At 39.6% G+C, this 12,939-nt stretch overlaps 4 protein-coding genes across 5 annotated transcripts; 1 reads left to right on the forward strand and 3 right to left on the reverse strand.

The window, feature by feature from the left end:
• Position 1: 1 nt before the first annotated feature.
• LOC130747287 (uncharacterized) lies at positions 2-1,088 on the reverse strand. 2 transcript variants are annotated; one of them, XR_009022355.1, is made up of 4 exons: positions 1,048-1,088; positions 862-963; positions 714-779; positions 2-621 (listed from the first exon to the last, which is right to left on the reverse strand). XR_009022355.1 is itself a non-coding variant. In XM_057600171.1 (3 exons), the coding sequence occupies exons 1-3, from the start codon at positions 1,009-1,011 to the stop codon at positions 562-564; spliced, it is 276 nt and encodes a 91-aa protein (XP_057456154.1). In that variant the 5' UTR covers positions 1,012-1,038; the 3' UTR covers positions 2-561. The 2 variants fall into 2 exon arrangements, 1 of the variants encoding a protein (XP_057456154.1); XM_057600171.1 differs by lacking the exon at positions 1,048-1,088 and having other exon boundaries at positions 862-1,038.
• Positions 1,089-2,004: 916 nt separating this feature from the next.
• Positions 2,005-5,416, reverse strand: LOC130744999 (protein FAR1-RELATED SEQUENCE 5-like). The gene is made up of 5 exons (XM_057597154.1): positions 5,270-5,416; positions 4,852-5,026; positions 3,546-4,723; positions 2,303-3,455; positions 2,005-2,193 (listed from the first exon to the last, which is right to left on the reverse strand). The coding sequence occupies exons 2-5, from the start codon at positions 5,005-5,007 to the stop codon at positions 2,005-2,007; spliced, it is 2,676 nt and encodes an 891-aa protein (XP_057453137.1). The 5' UTR covers positions 5,008-5,026; positions 5,270-5,416.
• Positions 5,417-6,576: 1,160 nt separating this feature from the next.
• Positions 6,577-8,427, forward strand: LOC130747284 (metal tolerance protein B-like). Its single transcript, XM_057600168.1, has 2 exons — positions 6,577-6,983; positions 7,114-8,427. Exon 2 carries the CDS (start codon positions 7,137-7,139, stop codon positions 8,406-8,408), a length of 1,272 nt encoding a protein of 423 aa, XP_057456151.1. The 5' UTR covers positions 6,577-6,983; positions 7,114-7,136; the 3' UTR covers positions 8,409-8,427.
• A 339-nt stretch (positions 8,428-8,766) lies between these two features.
• Positions 8,767-10,935, reverse strand: LOC130747286 (ras-related protein Rab11C). Its single transcript, XM_057600170.1, has 3 exons — positions 10,721-10,935; positions 10,404-10,597; positions 8,767-9,558 (listed from the first exon to the last, which is right to left on the reverse strand). Exons 2-3 carry the CDS (start codon positions 10,566-10,568, stop codon positions 9,073-9,075), a joined length of 651 nt encoding a protein of 216 aa, XP_057456153.1. The 5' UTR covers positions 10,569-10,597; positions 10,721-10,935; the 3' UTR covers positions 8,767-9,072.
• Between the last annotated feature and the right edge of the window lie 2,004 nt (positions 10,936-12,939).

Below are 12,939 nucleotides of genomic sequence, written 5' to 3' on the forward strand. Positions count from 1 at the left end.
CTTTGCGTCGGGCCGTTGATTTGCTAGAGCAGGGACTTGAGGTCGACGACGGTCCCCCTAGAGATACACGCTCCCGCACTTTATTAGAGAAGTGCCTCACTGTCATCAGAGACTTGAGCAGGACCCAGAGCGTCACTTTCGTTGGTGTACGAGGAGGCAGAGGTCGAGGCAGAGGAGGAGGCGGAGATAGAGGAGGTGGCAGAGGCGGAGGCAGAGGTCGTAGGGGTAGGGTGGGTCGTAGGGGCAGGGGGCAGTGACATTATTATTATGTGTACTTTTATCGCACTATTAGTTTATACACGCTTTATTATCGGTCTGTACTTTTATCGCATTATTAGTTTGGATTTCACATTATCACGCTTTACTTGATTTGATTACATTTTTATCTCTTTTAAATCAGTTAAAATAACAAACAAAATCCAATGGGAAGTGAAATAACGCACATAATCCAATTGAAGCAAAATAACGTACATAATTCAAGGGACGCAACATAGCCTACATAATCCAGGTCAAGGATTTTTTAAAGTTGCAAATAATTCAAAATTAGCCAAATAACATTAATCAATCTTCTGTAATGTCGGTGAATGTTTCAGATGGAGGTCCACAGTCACTGGAGAATACCTGTGAAAATTCACATAAACGAAAATTGAGATGTGTAAAAATCCACAGTCACTTTTATTTTAATTATATATGTGTAAAAAAGATTTCCATACCTTAACTATGTTGGGCAATGTTATGTTCAGGTAACAATTAGATTTTCTAGGAGAAAACACAGCTACCTAAAAGCAAAAAAGGAAGAAATAATGTTCAACTTGTCTAAAGAAGTAGAAACAATAGTCAAGTCGGTTAGAAATAATAAACCTTCTGGATAAGCATAACAGATCCAACATTTATGTCCTTCGCGAATTCGCTTTCAGTGAAAACCTTGTGATGGACACTAGCACCGACAGTGCCCGTAGGATCCTGAAACTCAAACCCATATGGCATTGACAGAGGACATTTAAATACCATGACATTGATGAAAAAGAACGCGGAAGATGGAAATACCTTCAGGGTAACTGACACATCGCCGAATCCGTTTGGCGTGCATTATTTGATAACTGCGACGATGAGATCGACCCTTTCTAGATGGTGAGTGATTGAACCCAGAGGAGTTGCAGATCCGCCTAATTGCAGGGCTGAAAGCCAAGCATTGGAGTGAAAATCGGGATCAGTGTCGTGACCGTCTTCGACGACGCGCCTAACAAATTGTTGGGTTCGAATGAGGTGTCCGTCGGTGGTGGAGCTGCGTTGAATCATGGCGGCCTGGACAACACCAGCAGGGCCGGGAATGAGAGGACGAGAACTTGCAGAAGAGTTGCCTCGGAGTTTGCAAGGGCGGATGAAGGTGGGCAAATCTTGTTCCATTTTGATTTTGAAGGTTTCGTTGAAAGAATGAAAGGAGAGGATGAATACAAGAAAGCTTAAATCAAGCAAATTTATAGATGAAGGAGTAATGGGGTTGGTTGTTGTTGGTGGTTGATAGTAATTAGGTTGGCTGTGGTTGGATGAGAGTAATGAGGTTGGTTGTGGTTGGTTGTGGATAGTGATGGAGAGACTTAAAATTAAAATGAGAAAAAAAATTAACGTTCGGATCCCCAGATTCCGAAGTTGTTCGGATCCTATAAATCCGAACTGTCTCGGAAACCTAAATGTCGAAGATTGTTTAAACTTGGGGGTGCCAAATTTAAGTATATGACACGGAAATGGAAAGGAGTCGTCCGAAAGATTTCGGACTCCGTAGTTCCGAAGTACTTCGGAAACCAAAGTTCCGAAATTTGCTTAACCAGTTAAAATGACAGTACCAGAAACAATGCAGGCAGAATCACAAGTTCTCATAACCAGCTACATTGCAGGGCAGAAACAGATAAAATGCACATGAGAAATAGTTTAATACTACATCATAATACTTTGAACTTCTAATTAGTTGTACATATGTCATTGCTACAAACATCAATCCTAGTCTCAATCTTCTCCAAGGTCTATAAAGACATTCTCTTGAGGACCACCCGTAGGATCAATCCAAGCATTCAATTCTGCCGTAAATGTAGCCAAACGCGCCGCATACGGGAAGATCCATTGGTCGGTGGGTTCTTTGGCCAAAAGCCATTGGGGAGCTATTGTTGGCATAGGATGTCCCGGCTTAAGCTTGAGCTACATTTGAGAGTATAGCAATAAAGTTAGATAAGAACAAAGTGGCTGAGTACAAAGTATACTAATTTAACGTGACAAGCGAGTGTAAGGTACTTCATAAAAGTTATACCTGAACAAAGTGGTTGGTGACGTGACCAATTGCTATAACGGGATGTACTTCCGGTGGGGCGCCTCCTCTCAATGGCAGATAAGTGTAACAACCTTTTAGTGAAATGGAGATGAAGACAACTTGCAACCTCGTAGCAATGAGGTACCCCATCTCCGGTAGAGACATCCACTTGTCTTCCGTTGCAATTGTACCAATCGGAAGGATGAGACGATTTTGTAGAGACTGAACCCTCTCATAACCAAATATGTTGCTATAGTAAGCGGTATTCTCTGAGAGTTCTACAAGCAACTCTTCCCTAATCAAAGGCCAACCGTCTTGACCTATGTCGGGTCTGAACAATGCAGCAACTGATCTATAACCACAATTACCATCTGCAATAACATCTATGACTTTTTCTATATATTGATGGAAGAAAGATGGCAAATCATCCAAGTATATGCTGGTGGAGGACTGCTTGCTCTTCTTAGACTTCTTGCTTCGAGGACAAGAGACTTTGTTAGGTGTTGGCTTGAGGCTATTGTTAACATGTTCCCAATAACAAGGATCACGTTGTAAGGATGGTTTTTGTTGACTAGGTGGTTTACTCTCCATAGCCTTGGACGAGCGCTTGGGCTTTATCTTCACTTGAGGAGGACACAGTGAACTACTAGAAGGACAATATAGCTCTTTTACTTTCCTCCTTAGCATACTTTGGCCCGCAACATCCAAAGTGTTGAAATAAGCGGTCAAGCCATCAATCTCTGACTTGAGGTCTCCTTGGTTTGAGGCTTGACTCCCAATGGGTACATGGTCCCAACCAAGTATCTTCCAGAAAGTATGGATTGCCTCATACGGAATTCTATCATAACTATGAAGTGCACACGCACAAGGAAGCCCATGGGTAACTTGGAATGCGCATCCACAACCATCACGCATCACTCTGTTCTGTTCATCTTCCATGAGTTGCATGGCCTTTCTGGACACAAATCCCCTGATATTTGTATACATGGGCGACTTGAAACGATGTTCTACAAGGTTGATACTGCGCTCAAATGATGCCTTTATTTCATTGTGTCGTACAGTGGTCAACCTATCCACTGCATCCCACGAGGCGCACAAGTCACCTCTGCCGTCTTTCAGCATCCTCTTCAAGGTTGAGTGTGCACTTTCAGCCCTGCATACAAAAGATCATACTCTATCAATTTCTGGTAATAAAGCAAGACTATGAAATGAAAGATCACAACCAATAAAGTGTGCATTGTACCTGTTACTCGTTGTAGTTCCAAAATGCAACACAGAATTGGTCCACGCACTCACAAATTTCTCCTTGTGCTTTAACCATGTAGTAGAAATGTAGGATATGAAATCTGGGAAGTCCTTACACATGACACACATTTCCTTCCATTCCTCATCAAATTGTTCCACTGTTTCAGCATAAATCAGGCATTTCCAGTTCTCCATCACTGAAAGGGCAAAATCATCCGTGCCAATCAACACTTTGCACTTTGCCTCCACATTCTTGTTTATGTGGAACCGGCATAATAAATTGGTACAATTGGGAAGACATTGCTTAACAGCACTCAGTAAAGCCAAATCTCTGTCAGTCACAATCACTTGAGGTAATCTGGCATCATCGGCAATAAGAGACTTCATGCACTCCAAGGCCCAAACATAGTCAATTGTGTGCTCCCTAACTATGTAGCAAAATGCTATGGAGAAAGTCAACCCCGTAGAAGTGAGACCAACCATTTCAAGCAAGGGGATCTGATATCTGTTTGTCTTGTACGTGCAATCCATGATGACCACATGAGGGAATGTGTTGAAGAGTCTGACCGCATCAGGATGAGCCCAAAAGAGATCCCTAATCTCACTTGAATCAGCTTGTTGCCTTTCAAAGTGAACATACTTGGCTTCTACCAACTTCTTCATCAAATGTTGCATTTCTGTCAATGGTCCCCTCTCCTCTTTTTTAAACCTTTTGTTGCAACTGTAAACTTGAGTGATTGTAGTCAAGTTACTTGGATTGTTTTCCTTCAATGCCGCTAGTATTTGTCTCGGTGGAGTCCAAGTACTAGTCATGGTGCCCACAAGCCCCTTCTCTTCCTCTGTTAGTCGACCAACGTAGGGGTGGCCAACTAGTGATTTAGCTGGTTCATGGTTGTGTTTACCATCCATCACTTTCAGCCACCACATTCTATCACCCTTCGTAGGTCGTCCTTTGAGATTAAACTTACAATCAGTCTTTTGTGATGCGGTCTTTTTGTACTTGAATGTATTCGGGTCCTTGTATGGCCTGTAAATACCATGCTTCGCACACTTAATAGTAACAAATACCTTTCCTCCACTTATAACATAGTCAGACCTTGCAATCACCAGCACATAACCATTCGCCTTTCCAACATTCTTAGCCCATTGTTCAAGCTCATCACGAGTATCAAATATCTGTTCAATGATAACATATTGCTTTAGAAATAAAACATCCTACCAACCATCACTAATTATTCAATGATCATCACATCATTTTCCAAATACATAGTAGTATGTTCCAACAAAAATTATTCAATGAATACCTGGTCAGTTGTAAATAAATGTGTGGCGTCCACGCTTATACGAGGGGGCACCCACGGAATGATATTGCTAGGAGGCTCAACATTCCCAGAACCGCATGCGGCATCGCATGCGGCATCAACCAGTAAATCTTCTTCATATAGGTACGGTTCAGTCATTCAGCCTGCATGTAACAAACTGCAACTGGTTAACTACTTCGGACATTGGGATTCCGAACTCGTTCGGATACAGACAATCCGAACTCGTTCGGATACAGACAATCCGAACTCGTTCGGATACAGACAATCCGTATCAAGCTCGACAGCATCAGAATACAAGCAAACAATGGTGGTGCAAAACGAACTTCCAACAAACAACAATGAAATGTAACTACAATGATAAGTAAAGCAGGATATGAAGGGGGAGAGAAATGAAACTTACCAGAAGGAACTTGGTAGCAAGGTGGAACTTGGAAGGAGATGGTGGTTGAGGGTGGAGCAAGTGGAACTTGGAAGGAGATGGTGGTGAGGGGGAGGAAAACAAACGTGGAGGAAGAAGAGGAAGAGTGGTGGTGGTGGAGTTTTTTGAATCTGATTGTAATGGGGGGGGGGGGTGGTGGTGATGGGGTTGGTGGTGGATGAGTAATGGTGATGGAGTTGGTGGTGGAGGAGTAATGGTGCTCAAAAGGTGGCAGTGTGCGACAGGTTTTCGGATTCAACGAATCCGAAGTACTTCGGATTGTACGTTTCCGAATTATGTCTGTCATTTAAGTGTCAGATTCAACAAGGTATTATTCGAAACTTTGGATTCCGAAGTGTTACGGATACCCGGTGTCCGAAAGGGTAGTTCTGGCATTTTTTAAAAAATCTGGGGTGCCATTTCTAAGCCCTGGGGTGCCAAATCCAGGGCTCGACTAGGGGGAGTGCAATTTATTTCTAGAAGATAAAACTACGACTTAGTGGAAGTTGTTGTCTCTAATTGTCCTTGCTTCCAAAGGGTGTGGTTAATCACGGTCATAGGTTTGTCAAATAAAGAGTCTTTTAGAAAATCATAATAGGATAATATCTTAAGAACTCCATTACATTACTAGGTAGGGTGTGGTTAGACTCTCATTCTTCTTCCTCTTGGATGAAGGAGCTAGCACAACAGCATCTCTAATGCTAGTTTTTAATTTTTAGTTCTTACCACTATTTATGTGGGTCTGTATTATCATGTGCTTAAGCAATTTTCAAGCAATTTTGCTCTAACCATGAGCTCTTAGTTCTTACCACTATTCATTTGGTCTCACCAACCACATTATTTATATTTTTTATTTTCATAAAGTAATAAAACAAAACTCATCAAGTAATTTGGATGAGAAAAAAAAAATTTATACTAAGAACTCAAAAAGTAAAACACCTTATATAAAAACTGAGTTATTATTTTTAAGAACTAAGAACTCCATGTCAGCACTTTATATGTGCTTATTCAACAACGCAACACATTTGAGTCGTAGGAAATATGTCGTCTAAATACCTCCCTATGCGAAAGAATATCTATATTGAGCGGACCTTACTTCTTCTATCATAATCTTTCCTTGAGGATGGTTATTACATGTGTTTAATTATCTTTCAAAAATCAAAAGATTCATATTTTTTAACCGTATAAAAGACAAATATAATCACCTAATGTAACGCATAATTAAAATCATTTATTAACATTCCTAGTGATCATATTCATTTTGACTTTCCTAAAATGAAAAATTAGTAAAGTAGTATCATGGTGGGATGGTGGTACCACTACAAACATGTCGTGTTGTCATGAAGAGACACAACCCATTACCAGCCCGAAACAGTTCTCTTACACCAGAGATTAGATTAGGTTTTAGTCTATCCCAATTCTCTCTGTCGGAAATCCATATCCATAGGGTAGTTTGTTGTTAGCAGCTGACTCTGCCCCCTTGGATATTCACCGGGACAACATGCCGTCGTTAACATCAACAACGAATCTCTGAGTTGCGTCGTGTTGTCCCGTTAGATTCCCTTTTTTTTTTTTTTTATAATTTTTCGAATCTTCCAACGTAGCCCCTCGTTCCCACTTGAGCTACAAAGTTTCTGAATTTCCAATTCAATTTTGTCTCCCGGCTGCTCATTACTTCCATCAATTGCTTGTCCTGGTACGATTTCTTTATTTTTTTCTCACCTCTTTGTTCATTTTGCAACTTTATATTTGTATTTTACTCACCAAGAATATTCAAAATGCAATTTATTCTTTAATTTTGGACATAATTTGTGTGTTTTGTGAAGGCCCAGTTTGTTTGTTGAAGCCTATGGAACCTGAGAAAGCCTTAGTCTTGGAAGCAATTTCCATGGAGGAAATTGGGATCCCAATTGTCTCTGAGAAGGTTGAGATTCTTCCTATGACAAAGGGACTGTCTTGCAATTCTGTATGTGCTTTTTCCAGACAGGAACACAGTGTTTTGGCATCTAAAGAGTCATCAAAGTCAGCAAGGAAACTTTCTTTACTCATAGCTTTCTATGCTGTTGTTATGGTTGTGGAAGTTATAGGGGGTGTAAAAGCTCACAGTTTGTCTGTCATCAGTGATGCTGCTCACTTGCTTTCTGATATTGCTGGGTTCTCTGTCTCTCTCTTTGCAGTGTGGGCTTCGGGTTGGGCGGCGACGCCGCATCAATCTTTTGGGTACAATCGTCTTGAGGTTTTGGGTGCCCTTTTATCTGTGCAGTTTATTTGGATGATATCTGGTTATTTGATATATGAAGCTGTTGGTAGACTTCTTCACCAAAATGAAAGGGTGAATGGAATGCTCATGTTTGCAATTGCAGCATTTGGGTTTGTTCTTAACCTTATCATGGTTGTATGGCTTGGTCATGATCATCATCATGGCTTTGGAGGGAATGATCATTGTCATCATCATCATCATCATCATGGGTTTGGAGACTCAGATCATGGACATGATCATGATGATCATGGCCATAGTCATAGCCATAGCAATAGCAATAGCAATAGCCATAGCCATAGCCATAGTCATAGTCAGTTCTGTGGAGACTCAGATCATGATCATGGGATGGAGGAAGTGGAGCTAGCTAAATTGACTGATGAGGAGGAGAACCTGAGCATGCTTCCAGGTAGCCAGAGAAATGTTAGTGTCTTGAACTTTAATCTCCAAGGGGCCTATTTGCATGTCATGGCTGATATGATTCAATCTATTGGAGTGATGATTGGCGGAGCTGTAATATGGGCAAAACCAGAGTGGTTTATAGTTGACCTTCTATGTACTCTCTTATTCTCTGTTTTGTCCTTAAGTACTACTGTACCCATGCTTAGGAATATATATGGCATTCTGACAGAGGGTGCACCTAGTGAGATCAATGTCATTCAGGTAGAAAATGGTCTTAGAAGTATTAAGGGAGTGCTGGATGTCCATGACTTGCACATTTGGGCCATAACAGTTGGTAAAAATGTTCTGTCTTGCCATGTAGTAGCTGAGCCTGGCATCAACTCTGTTGATTTACTAGGCACCATTAAGCATTACTGTGAAAAATCATATCAAATACAACATGTAACCATTCAAATTGAGTAAGGCTACGTTCCTTTTGCTACTTGATTGATGCATCCTCATATAGATTTTCACAATACTTGCTTTATTCTAACCTGTTATGACAGTAAACGACTCAAATACATGAAAATGCAAACACTTCAAGGTCCTAACTCATTAACAAAATAAAAATTGTGGCAGTTAAATTAACAAGGAATCACTAGCCAATTACTTCAGTTGTTCTTGGAACTATGCATTTGCAGATTATGTGCTCAATTTTACTTCCAGCAGTAGCTAACGGATTTGTATGGTGAAAGGAGAAATTGCAAACGAGATGATCATAGATTTTGTCAAGCTCTCTCAAATGGTAGCCTATTAACAACAAATTAACAAAAACCAGACGAAAGTATAACATGACCTCTCTGAAATGTCAGATTCCCATTAACCACGCTATATAACAAATATCCGTCAGTGCCAATATTACATCAATTCACGAGAAATTAAAATTATCATAATACGAAAGAAAGAAACTAAACACTTCTGGTTTTTAAAATTTCACAAGCTTCCTCATTGCAACTCAAAGAAGTAAATGTACTCTACAAGTTTCTCTCTCACCCATTAAGAACAAAAATAAGAGAAAGGGGTAAAACAGAATTGGGGGGTAAAAAAATACTATCCGCTAGCAACGGTTTTTCCACAAAATGTCACATCAAGTGGAACAGCAACCTTTCTTTGTGTTCCCAGAAGTATCAGCAACATTGATAGTGGTTCCTTGACCAGGAACTGAGGCACCAGCAGTTGCTTCCTGAGCAGCAAGTGCTTTTTTGCTAACAATATGGTAGATTTCTGTCAATATGGTTTGGAATGCCTTCTCAATGTTGGTTGCTTCCAGTGCAGATGTCTCAAGAAATGAGAGACCTTCCTTCTCTGCCAACGCTCCTCCGTCATCCTCCGAAACAGCTCTAAGATGGTTCAAATCAGATTTATTTCCAGCCATCATGATAACTATGTTAGAATCCGCATGGTCCCTCAATTCACGCAGCCACCTCTGGACATTGTCAAAGGTTTGCCTCTTAGTTATGTCATATACAAGGAGAGCACCAACAGCTCCTCTGTAATAAGCACTGGTAATGGCGCGATATCGCTCTTGACCTGCTGTATCCCAGATCTGTGCCTTAACAGTCTTTCCCTCTACCTGCACAGTAAGATAAAGAAACAACCATCAGCAATGCTGTCAAACAAACAATGACCAATATATAAAACTCTGCACATCAGCATATTCAAAGCACATTCAACAAAACAACAAAATTCACTCTCAGCAACCACAATGTAACATTAATTTATGTTTTTACACTTAAGATCAATGCATTCAAATCATTTGTTCAACGCCAAATCTGAATTTCATCTAAGAAGCAACCTATCCATAGATAAAACTCAGCACATAATCAAATTCAAAACACATTCAACACAACAACAAAAATTCACTCTCAGCAATAGCATCCACCATATAACATTAGTTTTATGTTTCGACTCTTGAGATCAATGCAGTCATCAGTATTCGACACCAAATCTGAATTTTCATCTAAGAAGCTGTCTATCTTTAGATAAAACAAATCAGGCCTCCAATTGATCACATGAACACACACAACATTCGAATTGCAGTCACAGTCAAGTCACAAACTGAGATAGTAAAAAATCCTGAAAAAATATTACCAATGTGGCCATAATTATGATCACTAAGACCTCAAAACTGTGATTTAAAACCTTGATAACAGCACTTAAAGCTAAAATCATCATTCCTACAGCACACTTAGTTCCTCCTCAGAAGAGGATCTGAACTAAACGTTCTAGCTTCTAACCAACCAATGCTTTTGAACAACAATACAAAACAAAACAATAGGAATAAGTTGATCAAACTCGAAAACCTATAAATGCAAACACCTTCGTATCAGGAAAAATAGCATGACGAAATCCAGAAATTTGAAAGGCAAATGATCATTCAACGATTAACACATTCACAGAAGGAGTAATTAGGAATACCTGAAGAGTCCTGGTGGCGAATTCAACACCAATAGTAGATTTGGACTCCAAGCAGAACTCGTTCCGAGTAAACCTGGAGAGGATATTGGATTTGCCGACACCAGAGTCTCCGATCAAGACGATCTTGAAGAGATAGTCATACTCATGGTCCACCCTGTGCGCCATAACTTCTTCCCCTCTCCGATCTCTCGAACCTGCCAGATCCACCACCGAAGATTCATTCAGATCCATCACAAGCACGTAACAGAAAAACAAAAACGCGCAATCGAAACGAAACAACAGATCTAGGAACTGAATCGGAAAGCAAAAGAACTCACCGTGAAATGGATTGATTGATGAGAGAGGAAACGAATTGAGATGAATGCGTTTGGTGAAGGTTTTGCTTGTGTGAGTGAAGCGAACTTGAGAGACTGTAATAGGGAACGGTTGGGGTAACTGCACGAACCGGAGGGTGGAGAGGAGGAAGAAGGAGAAGAAGAAGGGTGGCCGAATTGGCCAATGGGGGGAGAAAACGGAAATATCGATGAGTGAGAAAGCACTTGGAAAGGCGAATAAATAAGGATCAATTTTTATTTTATTTCTTTTTAATTTTAATTAATTGACAGCAAAAGGGGGTTTCTTTTTAATTTACTTGTCGTTATTATTATTATTATTATTGAGTGGTATAATTTCAAAAAATAAAAAGAATTAGGAGGAACGGCGTCGTGTTAGTGAATGGGACGAAGTCCGTGAGATGACGCGGAGTGTGTGTGTGTGTGTGCTAATGCTATGGCAGGCTGGCTGAAGGGTGGGCTGACGCATGATGGACAGGGTGCCCTTTGCCAGAGTTTTTCCACGCTTTTCTTTGTTGGCGTGTTTTTCTTACTCAACCAATACCACGTTTTGTTCTGACTCTGAGCTGATCATATCTCTGCCTGTGCAAGGGCTAACCAACCACCACCTTACTTTATGACCTCGAAAGAAAGAGATAGTATAGTGCATTTAGAATTTTAGATACACGGTAGGATACCCAACCTAATTTTAGTTAAAAGACATTACTTTATTGTAATTTTGGTTCATCGTGATCATTCACCGTGTATCTAACTATAGATATAGTAAAGGTTTAATTGCATTCATCTTCCTTCAAGTATTGTAAGCATGCAATCTAATAACCGATCACATTTAGTCCTTATGAGACTTTGCAAAAATGGTCATTTGTACGGTGTTTCATCCAAAATTTAACGGAATCCTTCATATGACATCCAAAAGAGTAGGGTGAGCATCGGTCGAACAGGTCTGTTTAGTCCAATGCAACTGGAACCAGTACATGAACTATGTGGCCCAATTTCACCATTCATGCAAATAGGTGGTTCAAATTTGCGTTCACTAAATAGGTTCAGGCAGATTGGGCCTATAATTGGGCAAAAAAATATTTTTGGGCTTTTAAAAAATTGTTGCATCATGACTTGTCAAACAATCAATTATCTAAAAAACTTAACAATCAATTATCTAAAAAACTTAAACTATTAGGTAAGAGACACATGAATGGTTTTATATTATTTCTAAACTAACTAATAACACATGTGTTTCAAACAAGATTTTAGGTCAATGAGTTAAATGTGCCATGAGCCTTGGTATCACCATCGAATAAGGTTAAATTACAATATGCAGTTAGTTATGTAACTTCACTTTTTGGTAATTTAGCGAATTTTTCCCATGTAGAAAAAGTTTTTTCAGAGTCAGATGCATTTGTTTCCTCTTCCTATTGCTGGTTGGAGGATCAACACTTGCAAATTCAATTAAAGTTGCAGGCTGACTTTATCATTGGGCTAAGTTCCACCAACACCACCTCATTCTAATGAGAGAAGTGTTAGATTGAGCAATAGCACCGACATCGATGTCTATTTGTGATTGTGTTTGTTGTAATGGAAGCGAGTATTGACTAAACTACCCTATTACTGTGTCATTGAAGAAGTTACATCCAATAGATTTCCCTTCATTATAAGAAAATACATTGTGTTCAACAAATTGTATTTAATAATTAACTGTTAATATCTTTGTTAAATCTTACTAATTGAATAGTTCTCATGGCGGCTTTTATAACCTAGGTTAGAAGATTATAACAAAATGTCAAACAATGTAAGATTTTGATTTAAAGCAGATAAACATAATATGGGGCTTTAAGTGCTATGAAATTCGGATGAACAATGTGGTTGCTTCAGCCTTCAAGGGTGGCTTTTAGTGGTGGTTTGAAATATGATACACCTAAGCTTTAAAAAAATTAACAAATTCAATGTAGTTGGTAAAAAAATTAATTTGCATATTATGGATGACCAGAATGTTAATGTCATTTGATATTTTTGTCCCACCTTGACTAGACCCAATCATGCCAAGAAGCTGTTGGATCTTTCTTTTTCTCTATACCAACATTGGAGGAGTTAGATAAGAATGTTATTGTACCCCATATCATAACAGAAAACTGGGCCAGTCCCTACCTATACCAAAGCCCTTTCCATCTAACAACCCCTAATAATAGTAAATAATTTTTATTATTATT

Source organism: Lotus japonicus, chromosome 3 (assembly GCF_012489685.1).
Source record: "Lotus japonicus ecotype B-129 chromosome 3, LjGifu_v1.2".
NCBI classification, from domain to species: Eukaryota; Viridiplantae; Streptophyta; class Magnoliopsida; order Fabales; family Fabaceae; genus Lotus; species Lotus japonicus.